This window comes from Colletes latitarsis, chromosome 1, assembly GCF_051014445.1.
Source record: "Colletes latitarsis isolate SP2378_abdomen chromosome 1, iyColLati1, whole genome shotgun sequence".
Lineage (NCBI taxonomy): Eukaryota > Metazoa > Arthropoda > Insecta > Hymenoptera > Colletidae > Colletes > Colletes latitarsis.
Window position 1 is genome coordinate 50,074,585 of NC_135134.1, and position 22,273 is coordinate 50,096,857.

Below are 22,273 nucleotides of genomic sequence, written 5' to 3' on the forward strand. Positions count from 1 at the left end.
CGGAGGAACAAAAACGATAAAATCTCTGCGCATCTAAAAGAGATTCGGTTCTCAGAGAAACAGAATCAGAAACAAGAATGCTACTTATCGGGAGGAAAATAGAAGAGACGAAGGAAAATCGAGAAATCTGTGGTCGAGGAGAGACACGAGGACGAAACGGTAAGGAAATGGAGTGTCGTTCGATGCGTTCTTGGAACAAAACTTCAAAGGCTGTGAGTATAAAACGCGTAAAAGGTAGCGTCGCGAGAACAATAGCGATAAAAGGAAAACAGAGTAATTTAAAATACATTTCCGACGAGCTTTTGCTACGAATAATACCCACTGATACGAAAACAGATTTCCTGGAAACGGAACTCCGCCAATCTTTTTTCTTAGCGCTGCTACTTTCTTTAATCCGAGAAAAAGCTACGCGACGGTTTTCTCTTTCCCTGAAATACTAGTTGATCCGCTGAAATCAGGATGCCTTAAAAGTACGTTCGAACGGGGAATAACGGAAAGAAGTTCACGTTGCAAATTGAATTGTATTATTTTACATAAAATTCACGACGTTGAAGAGCGTCGAGAATACGATGAAATAATTGTTTTAATTCGTCAAGGTTTCGATCGAGGTTGCTGGCCTTCTTAAAAAAGTAAAAAATTATCAGGATTTATATTGTTTCATCGCTGAACGTTTTTCGGCGTGTTCGAACAAGCGAAACGCTCTCTCAAACGTTATCAAACCCTGTCAAACGCGGTTCCTCTTTGAACGATGCTCGTCTGTTGTCGAATTTGGAGCAACGACTTCTTTATTCTCCGCCTGAAGCAGACGGAAATTTCGAATAGGCCAGCATCAAGGAAAACTAGGATAGTCGACGAAGGAAGATCAGAACCGTTTGGACGAGTGGGAGGTATCTGGGTGAGAGGGTGGGCACGGTAACAGTCGGCGTTACTTCCGCTTCCGACCCAGTAATCAAATCTCTTGACTCAGTGGGCGCAAATTAAAATCGCTGTGACCCGAGCAACCAGCTGCGAAACCCAGCTGGTCCCAGCAGAATGTTGAAGAAGGACCGAAACGCAACAAAATCGAAGAAAAATATGAAACGAAAACGGAGAGAAGGCGAACTTTTATTAAAGAGACGCGGAAGATCCGTCGAGTAGACAAAATCAATTTATATACTCACGCAATTTAGACGGTTTGCAAGCTTCTCGGGTTGCAAAAATTTAATTACGGAGATCTTACTGAAGCCTCTATAAAATAATCAACTAATTTAGTTCCAGGATTAACACAATTTGTCGTTGAACTTACAATTACTTTAACATCTAATCTTTTCAGGTCAATCTAATTAAACGCCAATATAAATAGTAGAGAAATTTATATACCTTGATACTAATAAATGTAGGTCTTTCGATTCTGGAGTTTTAGACTTTTCGTATCCTTGGAATACACGAAAAAAGAGCCAAACTGCTTGGTGGTGACGGCATCGGGATAAACTCCGAGTCTGAAATACTTGCGAACTTTACAAATAGACGTCGTAGAAGCGTATGGCGTAGGATTTGCAAGACTGTCGCGACAGTTTGAATGTTTATACGAAAAACACGTTCGTCCGAATCAATTCGACCCTGAGCGTCAGGAAAGGAATCGTTCTCGCGCAAATCATACGGACCCAGTCTTGTTTACTCGACCGAGTTACTCAGTTTGTCTTTAGACTACCTGGTTTTATGTAAATAAGATAATACGAGCGACGATGCTATCGACGAAAATGGCAGAGTACACGAGACGTCGCATAAAATCGATACCAGATGCCGAATACGTATCTGTACCGTGTCTTCGAAGAATTTAGTAGAAGAAATTCAAATTCATAAACCTAGGTGAGCATTTTATATTGTGCAAATGGACATTAGGGGAAAAGAATGTTTAACGATTCGAGCTTTGTGCCTGATCTGATCGCCTTATTACTCTTTTCTTGAATTATATACGTGCAATTGAAGAATCGCATCAAATTATAGAAAATCCGAAAGGACAGGTGGACGAATTGATAACCGTTCATTCAAGACTGAACACAATCAGTAAATCATTGTATATTTCATCCGGTAACGTGCAGATTTAGTACCTCGTTTTTCAATAGAGTATAGAAACTATCTACTTTCTTCCGCTTAGACTTCCATCTAGACTTTAGCGATCTAACTATAGTTTAACTATAAATTTCCCCGTTACGTTCGCGAGGAGGTTGAATCCAGAGTCACGACAACAAAGCTTGGAGTCGGATCTAACTCGCTAAAACGAAAAGGAAAGCATCGATAATACCACAATACCAGAAAGGAAACGATTTTACAAGTTTTCCATTTCCCTATTTCTCGACCAAAGAATTGAAATTAAATCTGCTCTAATGATAGCATTATCTACTGTTATTAGTGAAAGCTTTCGACCATGGTCGATGGCTTTATTATTCCATAGATTTGGCGGGGATATATAGCTTCATCGGAGGTTCGAGGCGAACAGTCATACGCTCGTGTTACCCGTTTGTTGACTATCAATCGAACAGCTGGCTAATTGTAAGTTTGATTGGTAACACCAGCTACAATGCTGATGGGAACTGCGGTATAATATTCTATGCAAATTTAGTTTGGAGGCTACGGTCAATGGTGGATTGAAACGAGCTTTTCTTTGATTTTCACGAGCATTGATCCGACTCGAAATTTGTTGACGTATTTGTCGTCGGTACGTGGCAAAATCGTAGCGCAAGGAACGGAAAATAAGCGATATTAATACTCATTTATACAGCCAGATCGCTTTTTAAACTTTGGAGAAAGTTTAGAAAGCCAAAAGTAGAGTTTCGAGACAGTGCATAGAAAAGTACTATTACAAGGTGTTCGGCCAAGCCTGGAAAAAATTCTAATGGGAGATTCTAGAGACCAAAATAAGATGAAAATCAAGAATATCAATTTGTTCATTGAGGCTTCGTTAAAAAGTTATTAACAAAATTAAATTAAAAAATTTCAAATCATTTTGGAAAAATTATTTTCAGTTGCGGGGGCCAATTACAATAATTTTTGGTGAATAGACATACCCCCGAAATCCTACGTACTTTCAAGAAAAAAATTCTTTACCGAAAATATATTGTATGACCGGAAATGTTTCTATAACTTTTTAACGAAGCCTCAATCAACAAATTAGTATTCTTGATTTTCGTCTTATTTTGGCCTCTAGAATCTCCCATTGTAATTTTTTACAAGGGTGGCCGAACACTCTGTATATTTTTCATTTCCTCGATGAACTCAGGAAAGTTAAGAATCATACAGAATTGAAAGAAGTGAAAAAATTTCAGTATTCAGGAAACTATTAATGGATTCTAATTTACGAGTAAGTCTAAGAGAAAGCGTCGGTTCGCGCCACGAATTTCGCCGCGCGCTGTACGAGTCTGTATCCACCCCCGCGATTGCTGCCCCGTAGCGAATTCTAGAGTACTTTTCTCTCCCCGTAGAGTATCGATTTAGAAGAGAGACGCTCCTTAGGCCACCCTCCGTTTAGTTTGCCCTTCGCGCGAGCAGTTCGACGCGTGTTTAGCCGCGCGACGCCGAATTATAACGATCCAACGCGTACCACGCGGAATTGTAACGACCGCGGGGTGTCGCTGCCACGTCGGCGAACAGGACACGTACGAAACACACGCAAACACACACGCACACGCACAAACTCTCTCGACACCATGGAGTGGATTATGGCCACGACTCGATGAATTAACACTCGAGAATTAGGTACGAGATCGACGAGGACGGGAAGCAACGGCGATCGTGCCCGCTGCAATCGGCGGTGGGAAATAAAGGAGTTAGTAGCATGGGCATGTGTGTCTGTCCGTCTGTCCGAATCGCAGCACGTTAACGTCGAATCCATCCCAATATATGTTCTTCTATATGTACATACGAACCGTATACCTATACAAACCCAGAACTGACAACGTAACTTATCCAACCCTATTATTTTTGTTAGTGGACTTACCGAGATTTATATTTATTTTTTTTACTACCTTGCTAGACCATCAACTTTTGTCTGCACAATACGCGTACACTTGCTTCCTGATTGTGTTTCATTCCGCTCAAGATTAGATCGAAGATTTTTTAGGAGCGTTAGAGGATAGTATATATTAGAAATTATTTTCGTCTCTGTGGGAAACAATGTTATCGATTACTTAGGTCTTACACAGGATGCACTGCCTAATTTTACTATGTTGAATGGAATACGAATTAACAATTACACGTAAGATGTATAGAAGAAATCACACGATGCTTGAATGATGTTTCGCTACTGGCTTTTTTACAGAGATATGGTTGTCTTCCATTTTTTAAATGAAATGATTTTTTACTTTTATATATGTACAAATTGAAAGTAACTTACTGAAAAGAGATAAAATAATCTCGTGTTGTCGCTTCGAAGGGTACAGTACCTTGCCACTGAATAAATTCACGAATACTCGTGAATAAAGAATCAGTCCACTAAGATCAATAATAACGTGGGTGGACAAGATAGATAGTTCACCTTGTGTACAGGATGAGTCAATAAGAAATATCTGAAATATCTTGCTCTCTATTGATTTCACGAAGAAACATTATATCATCGAGGTGTAATAGTTGAGATCAAGATATAATTGTATCTGTCTTAACCTGAACTATTATGTTACGATGAGAACAATCAATGTAGTCTCGTTTAAAAAGACGAAGGTGATCTTGATATCTCTGAAAATATAAAACATGAAAAATTAAAAAAAGAATGTTTTGATCAAATCGATAGAAGACTTGATAATTCAGATAACAGTTATCGTTGACTGGCCCTGTGTACTTGTGTTTCTTTTATTCTAGTCTGTTTCGAGGCATCGATAACGCGGGAAGAGTGACTTTAACATTAAAGATCTTGAAATTCGTTAAAGGTATATTTTGATTTTTTGCAAAGGATACAGAAGCAACTAAAGAAAAAAGAAAATATTACAGTTTATTAATATTTTATTTGTATACTGTAAAAAGTCTGAAATAAAATTTGAGCTGACGAGACTACTTCATACGATCCTCTAATTATTTATGGAATTATTTTTGAATCGTTGCCTCGAACCAGGCTGCCAATAGTTGCATAAGTGTACATACTTATTTACACGACTCACGCCGAGCTTTTGCACGCTTACGAGGTGTCTGCCAAGAAATGTGAGCTCTGAGTGCTCTGTTCGATGGTTGTTACATTGTTAGATGTGCATGGGCCTATCGATATTATCGTTTGACAATATAAATGGTAAATGTATATATGAATGTGATCAATTCCCGTGTTTTAATACATAAGTCTCGATTAAGTATATAACATTCCGATTTCATTGTCTTTTCACAAATCGTGATTTCGTGTTTCGAATAAAATCTGCTCGAGATTTTTCCCCGTTTTGCGTGGATCAATTAGGTAAACGAAAGGAACAAAATTGCGTTAAGAAAGAAACCGAGGTTTTGAAAGGAACGAGAAGAATGAGCGAATTTTGTACAGTTCGGTTGGAGAATATTTTTTTTTTCGGTGCCTGTCATGACGTGTAATGTTTTTTAATTATTCTGATTTTTCATGCTACGCTGAGTTAAAGGTAAATGTAATTTGAATCGAGCGTCGGTCCAGTTACCTGTTGTCCATTATCCGAGATTGCGAAGTGAAAGCGGACGAGCAAAGAGAAAAATAAATTAGTTCCCATTCGGTTCGCTGGAATCGTGGCAAACACGAGCGAAAGAATGGAATTTTTTGAAATATGAAAAAAGACAATTATAAAAAGATCTAATTAAGTTCCTAAACACGATAACCGAGAAGCATTTTGCTTTTTGACCAGATTAGGTGCTGTGTACATATTCAGAACTTCGCAATTCGATGTATTTTTCACTACAATCGTTCGACGTAATAATTCTTGCATTTCTGTAAACAGTACTCGAGGTTCTGCACAGAAAATACAAAATAATTTCGTGTCTAGGAGCACTGGGAGCACTTCGTCACTGATTTGATGAATTTCACGGTTGAATGACTGCAACGAACGTATATACTACACTCGAGGTTTCTGTGCATTGACTTCAACCGCAGAACCTGATGGCGCGTGAAGTAGTAAAATATGGAAAAGCAATTGTACCGCGTTTCTTCAAAATTACAGTGTCGAGTGGAAAATTCACTGCTCCCGGCTCACTACTGACGTATCCCAGGATTTACGAATTTCCAAGCAAATTAGAAGTCGCGGAGAAATTCGTTTAAATTTGGCGATTCGAAACAAATCGATATAAAAATAATACACGTTTCAATCTCGATCGTATTATTTCTCTTCCAACGTATTCCTACATCGAAAATTGCTACGTAGAATCAACGCCACGCGATCCGATACACCCTGTATAGTATTCCACGGAAGTAATCCACTGATTATTTCAGCATTCACGCTCGGACCACGCACATCGGGAAATCCGAACGAGCAGAAAGCCACTAAAAGTTTCATTGCCTCGCGAAAGGTGCGGCCCAGTTTCGAAACTGGCAATCCCCCATTCGCGACCGATCAACCGGACGGTTCCGGAGCGAATCGTGCTCGTGGAAGCGATCGTAACACGTTTTAACGCGAGTCTTCTTAAGCTCCCTTAAAACCGCGTTCCCGCGTAGACGCTTCCGCCTCCCGTGCGTCGATTCTGCTATTTTACTATACTTTTAATGACCCCTTGCACGGCAATCTGCTGTTCCAATCTATCGCTGACCGTTTCCCCCCGCGATTTTTACCTCGGTTACGCTACTTCTCAAAAAGAGAAAACAATAACTGAATCAGACCCTCGAAACGTGAAACTCAAACTTTACAAATTTCATTGTGAAAATAATAACGGGAGTAATGTTTAGTTCATATATGAATCCTTGAAATTTTAATGGTAGATTGAGAAACAAAATTTCTTCGAGAGTAGCTCGAGGACGCGTTTCGCTCGTTTTCTTGGATGAGGCAACAGGTACAGGTTGTAACGAAGATACGAAATCGTTTACCGTATCGTTTGAGCGTTCCTCCCTGGTAAGTACGGAGCGAAAAATGGAGAAAGGAGGAAAACTAGTGAGACTCGATTCGACTAAGTTCGGTGTTTGTTCGGATCGCGTATCGCGTTAGGCAGTGCTTGCAAGGCAATTATCTAACCATTGGTTTTGCGCAACTTCCACAGTGATCTGCGCCCAGGGACTGATCGCGAAAGACAAGAGCGGCACGTCTGATCCGTACGTGACGGTCCAAGTCGGTAAAGTGAAGAAGCGCACCAGGACGATGCCAAAGGAATTGAATCCGGTTTGGCACGAGAAGTTCTACTTGTGAGTAATCCCATTGCCAGCCGTGGAAATACAGCGGCGCCGTTAATTCGTACGAACGAAAGGGGAACGGGAACCATTATACACGTCGGAAGAGAAAATTAATCTTCCGTTTGCGTGTATCAAGATTACTTAGATTCCGGCGCGAGCCCGTTATCTAGCTTTTTCCGGCCGCGGAGCGTTCGATTGCTCTTCCGAAACGAACGAGCAAAACGTATCGAAACGAAGCAGATTAAGATCCGGATGCTTTATGACGCCCGGCTATGATCGATAGATAAGTGGAAAGTTAATGATAGAGCAACTTTTATTCCTCGATGATCTAGCAAATATTGTACTAGGAAGCGCTGGATTATACTCGGTAGATTATTGATTTCACGGTAGATAATGGTCAGGGTTAAGAAAACATGAATTATGGCTCTCTAAAGAAACGTTGAAGTCGTGGACAGATAAGAAAATCTGTAATGTTTAGAAATTAGAATAACTTTCGGTGCTCCGGGAGTAAAAGTGTGTTTCTCGTTGTTAGCGAGTGTCACAACTCGTCCGACCGAATAAAAGTGAGAGTCTGGGACGAGGACAATGACCTGAAGTCGAAGTTGCGGCAAAAGCTGACGAGAGAGAGCGACGACTTCCTGGGGCAGACGATCATCGAGGTGAGAACGCTCAGCGGCGAGATGGACGTCTGGTACAACCTGGAGAAGAGGACGGACAAGAGCGCCGTGTCCGGGGCGATCAGGCTGCACATCAGCGTGGAGATCAAAGGCGAGGAGAAGGTCGCGCCTTACCACGTGCAGTATACCTGCCTGCACGAGAACCTCTTCCACAGCCTCTGCGAAAAGAACGACGGCGTGGTGGGCCTGCCCCAGGCGAAGGGCGACGACGCCTGGAAGGTCTACTTCGACCCACCCGGGGAAGAACTCGTCGACGAATTCGCGATGCGATACGGCATCGAGAGCATCTACCAAGCAATGACGTGAGTAAATTCAATTCCTCTCCGTAATCTTCGCGAATCAAACAACCGCGAATCAAACAACCGCGAATCTCAGTTACTCCCAAGAGGGCCGCAAAAAAAAATTGGAAAACACCGTTCCAAAGTTCTAGAAGCGTTAGACATATTTTCTAAGATGCGTACCATAGTGTCTACCATCAATAATTGCAAGACATATTTGGTCGAGTCTCTGACCCGAAAAGCCTCTAAGAGTCCCGAGACTCCAAAGAATTCGGAAGTGATTCAAGAGTCTAGACGTTTAGACTAGTTTCAAAAATATCGAGAAAGTCCTAGAGTCTCGAAGAGCTCAGAAGCCCCAGCGATCCTGAGACCTCCAGAGAGTCCTGGTATCTATTCGATTTCTGGTGGGCAATATCGGGTCATATCTGCTTCTTTAAAATCAAGCCTTATCGAAGACGTCAGGTTCTTTGTAAACTTTCAAAGTATACGCTATTATATCAATTTAGCTAGTTATAGAAAGTGGTACGAGTCGATTCGTATCGATGAAACAATCGATGCCCGAACGCCTCTGCAGTATTTTCTTAGTAACCAAGTTTCCTTTCAAACTTTTCAGACACTTCCACTGCCTATCGACGAAGTACCTCTGTCCAGGCGTACCAGCAGCGATGTCAACCCTTCTGGCGAACATAAACGCGTACTATGCCCACACCAGCGCAAGTTCCGCCGTTTCTGCTAGTGATAGATTCGCCGCCAGCAACTTCGGGGTGAGTTCGGTTGTAGGACACCGAAGACTACGTTTATTCGTACGGTAGCGGAAAAGAGACGGTATTTAGAGCGAGGGAGAGAACAACGGGAACATTGTGATTGAGAAATGCTCGTGCAATTTCCTAGTAGCCTAAACCATCCATTATTCCTACTGTGGTTCGAGCCGGCTGCTCGGGAAACTTTACAGCACACGTGTTCTCGTAGTTCTATCAATTACATTCTGAAACCCTTCGATTAAGCTCGCTCTTTTTCTGCCCAACCGTCCGCCTTTTTCTTTTTTCGCCGGAGTCTTTCGAAGCTGGGGGAAATTGAAAACGCCAGGAACAAGACGCTCGGGTACAGCGTCCAGTCTAATTAAGATTTTAATTAAGATTTTTTATTTCGCCTCGACTCCGCGGGCGCCGATCCACTGGGAAAGAGACGTACATAATATCTGTGATCGAGGACGAAAACACGTTATACGAAATTAAGGTCTCGGTTTATTTTTTTATTTTAAGACAGAGTTTCGGTTTGTTCGAACGAAAAATCAACTATTTTGATAATCGAATTACGCCATTGTGTTTGAAGAAGAAAATTTCGATTTTGCAAAAACGGCGTAAAAACCAAAAGAGCACCGGTATCGTATACGATTTTCCGCAGAAACGAAGGACTGTTGACTATGCAAATGAACGTTCAAAATTTGCAACTTACAGCACTCGCGGTGGAACGGTTTTAATAAAATGATGTAAATTTTTTGAAAGTATCCTCGAAATAGGAACGAAAAAATGGTTGGTCCTGTTTTCAACCGTCTTGAATTATGCATGAATTCCTCGTTTTGGAAACGTATGTCCACGAACTAGCAAATTCAACTTTACCTGTAAGGTAATGGCTGAGAGTACTGCTAGGAAAACAAGGTCAAAGGAAAACGTGAAAAACGAAACGAGCAACTCTTTGAAAAAAAGAATCGATTCAACAAAATTGAAAAAATCGAACAACATGGGTTTTGTTACAATTTTCATGAATGAAATTTACATTTTTAATGGAAACAGAAACACTATTTCTGAAAAGGAAGGAGAGTACTTGGCATCATTCTTGTTGATGACATTGTGTCCTAAAAGATACTAGGTAAATCTTCCCCAGGGGATCAAGCGCTTCGTCCTCTGTTTGGATTTTCATTTTTCTTGTTGATCCTCGCTATCAACAGTTCCTTTTCTCGCGTACGCCCCTGGGAACGCGAAGTCCTGCTAACCGTAAACAATACTGTCGACTTATCCCACTGGATTATCAGCGTCTTACTCCTCCAACCCCTATCCGGCAGAACAAAGGGGAACGATAGCTTGAAAAATTAATTTAAACGTCTATCTTGGGACTAGCGTAACTTCGTTGGAAACCCAATCGAGTCTAATTGATAGAAATAATTCGTGGTCCCTGACATATAAAATCACCTGCAGAAACAGAACATTTCTCCATTTTCTTTTCCGAGTTTACACATCGAAAAGACCCAATTCTACGTTTTCCAATAAAATACGTACGACATACTTTCTAAACGCTCGCCTTTCGTCCGGGCACGAAAATGCCCGGCCAAAGCAGTTAAACTTTCCATTCGACCGAACGTCGTAATTTACGATAAACTCGATACAGCCGCGAAATAGATTTTCGGTGCTGGTTCATAGTTCATTTCTCCGATTTCAGAAAGAAAAGTTCGTGAAATTGCTGGATCAGCTGCACAACTCTCTGCGGATCGATTTGTCGATGTACAGAAACAACTTCCCGGCGTCCAGCCAAGAGAAGCTGATGGACCTGAAGAGCACGGTCGATCTGCTGACGAGCATCACGTTCTTCCGCATGAAGGTTCAGGAACTGTCCAGCCCGCCCAGGGCGAGCATCGTGGTGAAGGACTGCGTGAAGGCGTGCCTGCGATCGACGTATCAATTCCTGTTCGAGAACTGCTACGACATTTACAACAGGGAGTTCCAGGTGGATCCGAGCGAGGGGAAGAGGGACGCCGACGACCATGGACCCCGTTTGGAGTCGCTCGACTTCTGGCACAAGCTGATCGCCTTGATAGTATCGGTGATCGACGAGGACAAAAACAGTTACGCGCCCGTGCTAAATCAATTTCCTCAGGAGCTGAACATCGGTCAACTGTCGGCGGCCACTATGTGGTCGCTGTTCGCGGTCGACATGAAGTACGCGCTGGAGGAGCACGAGCAGCACAGACTGTGCAAATCCTCGGCCTACATGAACCTCCACTTCAAGGTCAAGTGGTTGCACACCAACTACGTGAAGGACGTGCCCCCGTACAAGGGTGCGGTGCCGGAGTACCCGGCGTGGTTCGAGCCGTTCGTGATGCAGTGGCTGAACGAGAACGACGACGTATCACTAGAATATCTCCATGGTGCCTTCAACAGAGACAAGAAGGACGGAGTGAGTAGCCCTTCTCGCCTTTTTCTTAACGCTTTGTACGATGGGTTCTCGACTGATCAACAGGAAGCAACGGAGTTACTAAATTACTACAAAGGAGACGATACAACTATAAATTTCTTTCTATACGAAATCTCGATTCATCGATGTAACTATCAGTGTCGAATTTTTAAAGAGTGTGACGTCTTTTGTATTTTTTTTTTCGTTCTGTGGAAAGCACATTGTCTACTAAACCATTTGAGATTGATCTGGAGTGACTAAGTGATTTTTTAGAATTTCACTTTTGAATTTCAATTGACTTTAAGGATTACTCACGTAAAAACTTCTTACAGTTCCAAAAGAGCAGCGAGCACGCGCTCTTCAGCGTCTCCGTCGTCGACGTCTTCACTCAGCTAACCCAATGCTTCGACGTAGTCTCCAAGTTAGAATGCCCCGATCCAGAGATTTGGAAGAGGTATATGAAGAGGTTCGCGAAGACCATTGTGAAAGTGTTGGTCGCTTACGCGGACATCGTCAAGAAGGAGTTCCCGAGTCACCTGAAAGAAGAACGAATCGTACGTGTTGGACAAATATACAAATCTCAGAGTAGAATAATCCCATTCTCCAGAACGATTCAAGAAATAACACCCTTTTCACAGGCCTGCATTCTGATGAACAACATTCAGCAGCTGCGAGTGCAACTAGAGAAGATGTTCGAGTCGATGGGTGGCGAAAAACTGGAAGAGGACGCAGCGAATATTCTGAAAGAGCTTCAGCAACAACTGAACGGAGCGCTGGACGATCTGGCGATGCTGTTCGCGAAGAGTTTGGAACCAAGGATAACTGCTTCCGTAAAAGAGTTGGGAGACCTGTTGCTGGCCATCAAGGGCGGCGGACAGGTGCAGATGTCGCAACCTGCTCAAAGGAACAACGTTGCTGTGGAAGCCGACGAAGTACTGCGACCATTGATGGTTCTGCTCGACGGAAGTCTGTCGTTGTATGCTGAATCTTGCGAGAAAACGGTGCTGAAGAGGCTGCTTAAAGAACTGTGGAAGATCGTCATGAGGATTCTGGAGAAGACCGTCGTACTGCCGCCAATGTCGGATAAGAGTGTACGTTTTTGATCATCGAAGCTCGATGGAAAGATTTATCGTAGCGTTTACATCTATTTCTGTATTTCACAGATGATGTTCAAGAATCTGACAGACAACGCGAAGAATCTGGCGGCGAATGCGAAGATAGAAGACATGTCGAAGCTGTTTAAGAACCACATGGCCGGCAAACCTGACGTGAAGAACGCATTGAGCGGAGTAATGGTGGGTGGTTTGTTTAAATCAAGACAGACACGAACTTTGTATCATTATTTTAAATAAGTGACGGCAATAATGAGAATTCTCACGCGCGTAGGATATTTCCAAGGAAGTGGAGAAGAACCTTTCGCCGAAACAATGCGCGGTTCTCGAAGTCGCCCTCGACACCATCAAACAGTACTTCCACGCAGGCGGAAACGGTCTGAAGAAGACGTTCTTAGAGAAATCGCCGGAACTGCAAAGCTTACGATATGCTCTTAGCTTGTACACGCAGACCACGGACACCCTTATCAAGACTTTCGTCACATCTCAGGTCAATCAAGGTAAGGTGATCCTTAAATATATATTTGTATCGAGCAGCACCGTGAATCTAAATTTTCTTGTGTACCGGTAGGTAATATAATAATTTCTAACGATTTCAAAGGCATTAGCAGCGGATCGAATATTGATTAACATAATTACTTTCATTGTCAATTCTTATTCATCCATTTAGGATTAAACAAATTTCTAGGGATAGAAATTGTCACACGTTCCCTCTACCGTTTATCACAAAGTACACACGAAATTTTTAACAGGTCTACGTAGAATCGAATTCATCGAGTCCCCGTCAAAATTGATAGGGTCTAACGAGTTTCGTACATTCAAGGTAATTGCACCAGTTGCATCACTACTGGGGCTTTTGCCTCGCGTCGAGTAAATCAAAATTTCATTTCTGCAACGGAAACAAATACACGATCTTTCTGAGTAAAAAATGAATTGCCCCGTTTGCAACACACATTGTCCACTGTCGTAATACGCCGCGAGAATCGGGACGCGGCGATGCACGTTCGTATCCCGATGAAATACAACCGACGTAACCGAAATTGTCGCGACAGTGCCGCTGAACACTGCGTCAAAGCTACGTCAGCGTCAGCGTTCGATGAGCAGCGAGAGAGGTGGTGACGAAGGGGACGGAGCCGAGGGTATGGAAAGCCTCGAGGAACCCCTTCGCCAGAGCAAGCCCTCTCTACGTCGAGAGAGTCGACAAGGTACCAGAGAGCACTACCCTTAGAGCAGATGCCTCGGGAATTCTTGGCCGACTTTCGGTCACTCTCGAAATCTAGCCGCTCGTTTAGGACGTAGTGGACTGTTTGTTATTGCATTATTCACCGAGGTGTCTAACAGGGACGATCTCCAATCAATTCCTTTGCGTTTATTCTTTTCCGTTATCGCGCGGAATCGTCGTTCTCGCAATCTAAATAACAATCTTCCTTGATTTGGTTTCCCTTTTTGTTAATCTAACGCGTTGCTTGCCATGCAGACTACATTACAAGTAAGATTACGAACGATTTGATGGAAAATTTTGTTCTAGAGTATTCTGTAGAGTATTCATGCCACTCTCTGTATCCCCGAGAATTTTGCGTGGCAGCCAACGCGTCCTTTCGGTCCTATGACAGCTTGTAAAAGTTCAGCGGAACTATTCAGCGCGTGTAACGAACGCTTATAGGCGTCCAAAAGATGATAAATGCGCTGTTGTGACCGTAGATGCTCCGCACGTCGCGTAAGCTAAGCCTCCTATGGCCTGATCAGAATTATTTGGCCGCTCGAGATCGCCTGAAATTCATTTGTTGCTTCCCGTCTTCTATCGAGTAGATTTTACACGTGGATGAAGAATTGACAAATATTTCTATCTAAAATTACAATTGAATTTGTACAAAAAAGAACAAATATTTATTTATCAAGAATAAGACTCGACCACAGGGTTGACACTGTATTTAAGATATACGATGGATCATTTGTATTATTAATATTTTGTGACCTCGTTTTTTAAAAGAGAGATACAATATAAAATCGCGTTAAACCTGATTATGACAGGCGTCCTTGAACGGCCAATTAAGTTTGTTCCGACTTGTAGTCTTAGGATCGAAAGGTTCAGAATCGTCCCGAAGACCTCTCGGTGATCGATAGTTGTATTAGGTAGCGCTGCTGCTATCACTACTGCCGCTGTTGCTGCTACTACGGAGAACCTTGCCAAATCACAGTGCGCATCCTTCGATCATGTTCTTTGAGGCTTTGATACGCAACACACGTACACACACATAAAACTTTGTTCGATCGATCACTGCCAATTCACCGTTTCACTATTCTACGTGATCTCTCTTCCGAGGAGTGTACCAAGCTCCAACAACGGCGTCGATTTGTCTATCGACAAAGTACAAACGATCACGCGTAAAGTACAAAGACAGTAGACTGTCGAATGCAGTGTACGTGCACAAAGAGCACCGGTGGAATCGTATGCACTAAGTTCCGAGGACAAGATCCGAGATTTGCGGCAGGCTAATCCTTAGTTAAGAGACGATGAAGCAAAGAAAGAAATTCTGTAACTTCTGGACGCGACGTTTTCAAATTCTCCGAAAAGCTCGCGACAAATACGACTTCATCCTCTCTGATCAATACCCAAAAAGCCAAAGTTTCATGCATACCGTTAGAGCATGTAATCTGCTCTAGAAATAGATACTAAGTATAGAATCCTAGCATAAAGACTTTGAATTATTAGCGTCGAATAGAAACGATCGAAGCTATTTCTTTCTCTCTCGTAGCACTTAGCGTACGATATTGGAAATATTAGAACGGAAAATCTGATCGTTGCTAATCAAGTTCCAGATACCGCGGGCTCGGAAGAAGGTTCCGTGGGCGAAGTCAGCATTCAGGTGGATCTCTTCACGCATCCTGGTACTGGCGAACAGAAGGTCACCGTCAAAGGTACAGTCCGTTCTGTTTCACGTTCCAAAAACCGTTCGACCTACCATCGAACAAATCTCGCGGTTTCAGTCGTCGCTGCGAACGATCTCAAGTGGCAGCTCGCCACGGGAATGTTCAGGCCGTACGTCGAAGTGAATCTGATCGGGCCTCATCTGACCGGGAAGAAGAGGAAGCAGTCGACGAAGTCGAAGAGCAACAACTGGTCGCCGCAATTCAACGAGAGCTTCGATTTGTAAGTGGAGTCTATTCGTACATTTTGTAATCGACAATAACGCGCGATGTTCGAGACGTATAAATAATATTCGGTCCGTTTTCAGCATGATCGGCAACGAGCAGCAACAACTAGACTTCTACGAGCTGCACATATGCGTGAAAGACTATTGCTTCGCGAGGGAGGACAGGCTGGTCGGTGTGGCGGTGATGCAGCTGAAGGACATCGTCGAGGAAGGCTCGTGCGCCTGTTGGCTGTCGCTGGGTAAACGGATCCAGATGGACGAGACGGGCTGGACGATCCTGAGGATCCTCTCGCAGAGGAACAACGACGAGATCGCGAAGGAGTTCGTGAAGCTGAAGAGCGACATCAGGCAGGAAACGCCTCTGCCGAATCCCACCTGAAGCTCGGGGACACAGCGTTAAAGCCGACAGCGAAGCGATGCGTCCTTCGAGTTTGGAAAGAGCTCGGAGGTGGTGAAGGAGGAGCATTGTCCACAGGGGAAACCAGAGGCGTTCGGGCGTCGTTGTCGAGAGAATACACGAGGTCCTTGACGAGCTACACCGGAAGTCACACGCGAATCGAGAAACAAACGCGAGATACACAAAAATATACACACACAGACAAGAGAAACGCCGGTGAGAACGATCGGTCGAATCCAATCGGTTTCGACGAGAGACAAGTCTCGGGAACGAGAGAACGCGACACGCGACGTCTTACGTACCGTTCCCATCGGTCGAGCGTGTTCTTCTCTCTTTTTTACGAATCACAGAGCTTCAGCCCCCGTCCCTACTGAAAAAAACAAGGAAAGAATCTACGAAATTATCGGACGTCCGGACAGACGTCTCCCAGGAACGGTTTCGAGCGAACGCGCCCCGAAACGTTCGTCCAAACGGGTTACGCGAGAGGAGAGAGGGACGATCGAGGATGATCGCCCTCCGGAGAGGCATAGAAACGACGGAAGCTCACAAGATGGTGATTGGTGAACACGGAAGAACACACCGGACTCTTATTCGATTAAGTGCCGCGATGAGGGAGGATACGAGAGCCCTCGGGGTATTGGGAGAGTGTTCCGAATAGACGCGAAACGTGAAAACAGTGCTGCCAGTACGCAATATATTTGGTAATATTCGTAATGTAAGGGACGAGGAGAAGGAGTCGAATTAGCCATAAAAAAAAAAAGTGCGTCCAAAACGCGACCGTACCTCGACCGTCCTCCGACGCGACACGAGGTCGATGGAGGGAACGACGGATCGCCGGGGTAACCGCGACACGGGCGAGCAACGCTGCGAAACCGACGCGAATCGGGGAAAAAAATAAAAATTAAAAAAAAAAAAACAAATATCGCGCCGCCGCGACGAGACGATGTAATACTATTTAAAACTATAGACCCTCGTGCGAGACGACGTTTTAGGCCGTTTGTTCGGGAAGACGAGTTTACTTGTAGATAACCACGTGAAAAACACAATTTGTTGACGAAGAAGTTTTTTCTAATAACAGTTTAACGTAGCATTGCGTACGACCAAATAGGCGCGCCGCGACGCCGATCGCCGCGCGCCGTTAGTAATAAATAGGCATTGTAATGTAAAGTACGTTCTTATCGTAAGGATTAACAAAATGAGATCGTAAGAGTCTGAATTTGCTGTGGTTGAATGACAACAACAAGAGGTCCGCTCGAAGGCTTCGAGCACTCTCCGTGAATCATCCTCGATACGAGATGTCGTATACGTCCGGATTTAACCCGTTGCCGCTAAACAAAGCACGAATCACAGCGCTCCGTCCGCTCTCGATTTTCGAGCCGCGCGAAACACCGCGAACACTAGAAGAGAGCCATTGTCTCGAACCGTCAACCGGTACGGTTTTCGCGAACCGACGTCCCGAATCTTTTTCGAAATTAAACTTTATATCGTTGTAGCTCTATGGTAACTCGAATAATCGTACGACTAACTTCGACAACTTTCCCAACGACCATTGTTTTTTGTGTGGGGGAGGGAGAAAATACCAGGTGTACACACGAAAAAGGAGGTGGAACGCTAGCTTCGAGAACGTACGTCGATACTTCTCTGTCTATTCGCTTGATATCACGTCGATATTACTCTTGTATATAGATCCTGTGGCAAAGGTCGTTCGTTCGTGGTCACGGTTCACCGGCGACGATCGAGCACCGTGGCTCTCGTACGAGACTTCCCCCACGAAACAAAAGAGAAAATATCAAGAAACACCGGAAAACCGAGGGCGGACGCGTTAAATGGTCCCTCGATCTGCTACAAAACGGAAACGGTCCACGCGATAGGCGACCGTGTCCTTCGTTTCGCGTCCGACGTTGTACGCCGCAGTATTTGCGCGAAGCTTCGATCGGATCTCCCTTTCGAGAAGAGAAAAATGAACACTAGAAAAAAAGGAGGAGACTAACGATAAACACAAAGATGCACGCGACTTTGAACCTAATGAATTTCATTCACCGGCCCCTCCCCGCGGCCCGGCCAGATATACAATTCCAGAGATTACACGATTATATCCAAAAAAGTTTCTACTACGTAGTACGTCTAGATATACTTACGTATTGTGTATAGTGTCTAAACGCTGATGTAGCTGCGAGCGCGGGATTTTCGTCTGGGGAAAGGAAAGAGAGCCACCCAGGAAAGGAACGATCGGCCATCTTCGATAGACCAGGTGCTTTTCCACGTCCGGAACCGTCTGCACGCGACACAGGTCAGGCCTCGGTATCTTTCCGCGTAGAACGATTTCATTTGGCAAATTATCCCCACGTTGCACGCGCATACTGTTCGAAATTACCGCCATCGGGCTGGGTTGCTGCGCGCGCAACGGCGCGAATCGTCTTGTTCGAAACTGAAACAGAGAAGATAAAATCAAATATTAAAAATTTGAACCACGGATAAACGATGGAGAAATTCGTACGCGTTGCTCGTTGGATTTTTTTATTTAAATTTGAATTACGACAAATAAAACTTTTTTCATCGTGTCGTGTATGTACCGATATTCTTCGTTAAACTTTACATTGTAATAGATACAACTCATTGTCGAAACGTTCTCAGAAATATCAATTGCACCGCGAGTTGCGCGCGCGGGGATCCAGGCTTACAAGTAATTTCGCCTCAAGTATCGCGCGTTTCTCTGCGCCTTCGTCACGGAAGACCGTGGAACAAAATTCAGATACAAGGTTTAAACTTCTTTCGTTTGTTTGACACGGTTACAACGCCTAGATCCAAACGTGCCCAGATCTGTGCCGTTCGATCGGAGAACACCTGAATGATGCTTAACATGTTCACGACACATTATTTAAATTCTCATCGTACACGCGATACACGGGTTATTCGAAAAACATTGGTATCGAAATAATATCGATCGAAGGATTCGATAGAACAGTGAAAAAAAAAAGAAAAGAGTTTCGTTCGCAAGTAGAGGAAAATAAAAGACGGAAGTTATTATGGTTCGATCGAGACAACACGGAAATTTCCGTAATGGGTCGTCAACGTGTTAAGTAGAACGCGAACGTGATTTCGAGAGAAAGCAACAACAGACGTCATCCGCTTACACGGACAACGACGAGAAAAATAGAAGAAAGGACAAGGGAAGACGGGATAGGTTGACGAAAGCAAGAAACACGGGTCCGCGGTCTCGCCACCATATTCATTTGTAAAAGTGTCTATTTTCTCCGCTGCCTAAGTACATACTAATTACGAAGAACGGCTGGCGAATTCGGCACCCACGACCAAGTCCGTCGACGAAAATGAGAACGGCCTTTGTGTTGAACGCTGTGAGCGTCGAATTTCCGGGTCGCTCGGCAAAATCGCGCCTCGTAGACGGGGTTGGCTGCCAATTTTTCCTCCTACTCTCCGCTTCGATTAATATCTCGTAAGCTTAATGAAAATATCTCGTGTATTCTGTGATAATTACCCCTTAAAGTATACACACACACACACACACACTTGCTCGCGTCTGAAACGAGGTACACGTACACACACGTACATACATGCATAAATACACAGGCACGCATACAAAACGATCCCAATAGCAACAGTATTTTTCTCTTTTAAAAGACATTTCGATTTCTATTCTCTATACTCGTTAAACGTCCGAAGAGTCTCGTCGGTGTGTGATAAAACGAAAGACACCGCGGCGATCGTCGCGATGTCGCGATCTATGGCCAACCCGGAACGATCACGAGGACAGTACGGATACGATTGTGCCGAATACGAAAACGGGGACGCAAAAGTGTAGTCGCGGGTAAACGCGTTAACGCGTGCACGGTGATCCGTTTGAGCGACGAGGATTACGAGAAGCGACATTTCCGCCCCGAATGTTTCATGATTGCGAACGTTTTCTCATTATTCACCTAGAACGTACAATTAACGAGGGGCGAACGTTGTCTCCACCCCTGTTTACGACGAAGGTTTAACGCTGCAAGGACCCGCTTATGTTTCCAAACGTCTTTGACTCTAAAACTATTCTACTTAAATAATTATTTGCGAATTTATGATTAAAACTCGCATATTTGGGATACGAGATAATGCAGTTAAGACGTAGAAACTGGGAAATTTCTCCGCACTGCATTACCAATTCAGTGATTATTTACACATTGCTATTAGACTATTATAAAATTGCCGCGAAAGTTTAGAAGACGTGAAATTTCATTGCTCTAAATATATTTGAATTAGAAAGAAGTCCCCAAAGTGTTAAACAAGAGTCGAAAACAGAGACGTCGAAGAGAATCATTGCGTCTACGGCTCGACGAAACATTTTCATAGATCATCCAAGTATATCACGAAGGTTTTGAGGGATTTGGGAAAAAAAAGACATGAATACATGATCCATATAGTTACTTCTTCGCGCGATCAAACAGCCATTAGTCTCATTGCACGAATCGATCTATCGTTCTCCAAAGAGCACGTACAATGGGAATAGGGTCGAGTGTTGGGGGTAGTTCTTGTTCGACGAGAGCGCGAGATGTCACCGCGAACTTTTGCGTCCGGTACGCCGACACAGGCGCAGAACCAAAGAAAGGAAATCATTCAGAGATCACACTCCGGGCTATATTGTGCCGCGAAAGCGTGTAGCAGGAGAAACCATTTAACAAAACGAACAAATGAAATAAAGAAGAAAAAAAAAAAGGGCGAAAAAGAAGGACAAATATATACACAACCGTTGACAATACTATGCTTGAAGAATCGTACGACGCGTATATAATGTACCTAACAAATATATTAAAAAAAAAAAATGAAAAAAAAAATGATTACGACGGGATGTTTGTGTTTCGTAAGTAAAAGCATTTTAAGGAGTAAATTTGTAAATCATGCGACGAGAAACGCGTTTGCAGGGAGGAAGTGAAATAAATAACGGATCGCGTAATTCTGTGCGTACGTGCGGATGACTGCGTGTTTATTAGATAATTATATCTTAACGAGTAAAGAGTACATTTTCGTCGTCCCCGCGGAGAGTGTACCCCCCACCCGTTGTTATCAAAATTTTTCACGCGACTTTCGATGCGAACGAGGAGAAACAGGAGTATATTACGACACGTCGTTGCGCAGCCTCCGAGTATAGGTGAACCTAAAAGCAATTGTATCCGAGTCAAACACGCACATTCAACACAAGAAAATAATACCTATGATACCGAAACCCAGGTCTTTATTAATAAACGTTTCACTTTCGTTCGTTCACTCACACGGGGAGCTTTATTCTCCGAGTCGCTTGTACGATTGATATACCCCCATTCACCGTAGCCTCGACTTCATGATTCTGCCCTCGATCAATCGGCATCATCGTCTTTACCACCCCCCTCGATCGAACGACGCACGCGACGTCAGCATTGTCAGGTATTTTATCGAATTTGTTCATTTCATCCACCGATCCACGTCCACGTACCTCATTCGTTCTCTGTGATACTTAATTGATCTTCTGACAATTCTGGCCGAGCTGGCCGTCATTACGATTCGAATGAAATTTCAACGTTGTTTCGTGCCACTTCGTGAACGTCATCGCGTTTCATCGTCATACTTGGCAATCATCGATTAGTGTTTCACGCAACGGGAGAACCTTAATCGAAAGTGCAGGCTTCGCGAATCGGTAGTGTCCGTCATTCTCTAAAATATTCTGACAAGAGTAAGCGTTCCCGGCCTTCGAAGCTTATCGATATTCGTTCAAAATTCTTCCTTTCGTCGTTTGAAATTATTTATATCCGATCAGCGGTCCAAAAAGTATTTAAAAGAAGAAAAAAAAACGGGTAATTTCGCGGCACGTACAGAGGTTGACGAGGTTCGATCGATAAGTCAGGAAACGCGCGCGTCGCGACACAGTGTGAGCGAGCGAAGGAGAGGAATAAATTAAATGGCAAAGCCGTACGTAAAGCGTGAGAGACAAATGCGTATCGCGATAGAGACTATCGCGGCAGTGTCTATTGATCGACGGAAGTAGCTAACGATGAGCAGTAAAACGGGATGATCTCGCGCGAGAGTGAATAAAAAAAAAAAAAAAGGCAAACGAGGGAAGTCGATCAAAGCTTTGTCGTTGTCGAATCATCGTACCGTGTATCAATCATATCATAGTGTCTTGCGCGAGAGACGCATCTCGAATATCGTTGCTACCGCGAGTTACCG

General features: G+C 43.7%; 1 protein-coding gene across 8 annotated transcripts in view; it reads left to right on the forward strand.

Annotated features, from left to right (window-relative positions):
• Window positions 1-17,858, forward strand: part of Unc-13 (unc-13) — a 207,188-nt gene extending 189,330 nt beyond the window's left edge. For 6 of the 8 annotated variants that reach the window (XM_076768674.1, XM_076768697.1, XM_076768707.1 and 3 more), the window contains 12 exons: window positions 7,162-7,303; window positions 7,824-8,270; window positions 8,860-9,010; window positions 10,683-11,417; window positions 11,747-11,968; window positions 12,053-12,505; window positions 12,578-12,709; window positions 12,801-13,026; window positions 13,579-13,731; window positions 15,341-15,445; window positions 15,515-15,677; window positions 15,763-17,858. In XM_076768674.1, coding sequence (XP_076624789.1) covers window positions 7,162-7,303; window positions 7,824-8,270; window positions 8,860-9,010; window positions 10,683-11,417; window positions 11,747-11,968; window positions 12,053-12,505; window positions 12,578-12,709; window positions 12,801-13,026; window positions 13,579-13,731; window positions 15,341-15,445; window positions 15,515-15,677; window positions 15,763-16,060 — 3,227 coding nt within the window. In that variant the 3' untranslated portion in view covers window positions 16,061-17,858. The remainder of the gene's footprint in view (window positions 1-7,161; window positions 7,304-7,823; window positions 8,271-8,859; window positions 9,011-10,682; window positions 11,418-11,746; window positions 11,969-12,052; window positions 12,506-12,577; window positions 12,710-12,800; window positions 13,027-13,578; window positions 13,732-15,340; window positions 15,446-15,514; window positions 15,678-15,762) is intronic. The other 2 variants (XM_076768733.1, XM_076768724.1) reach the window with 1 other exon arrangement.
• The last annotated feature ends 4,415 nt before the right edge of the window (window positions 17,859-22,273 follow it).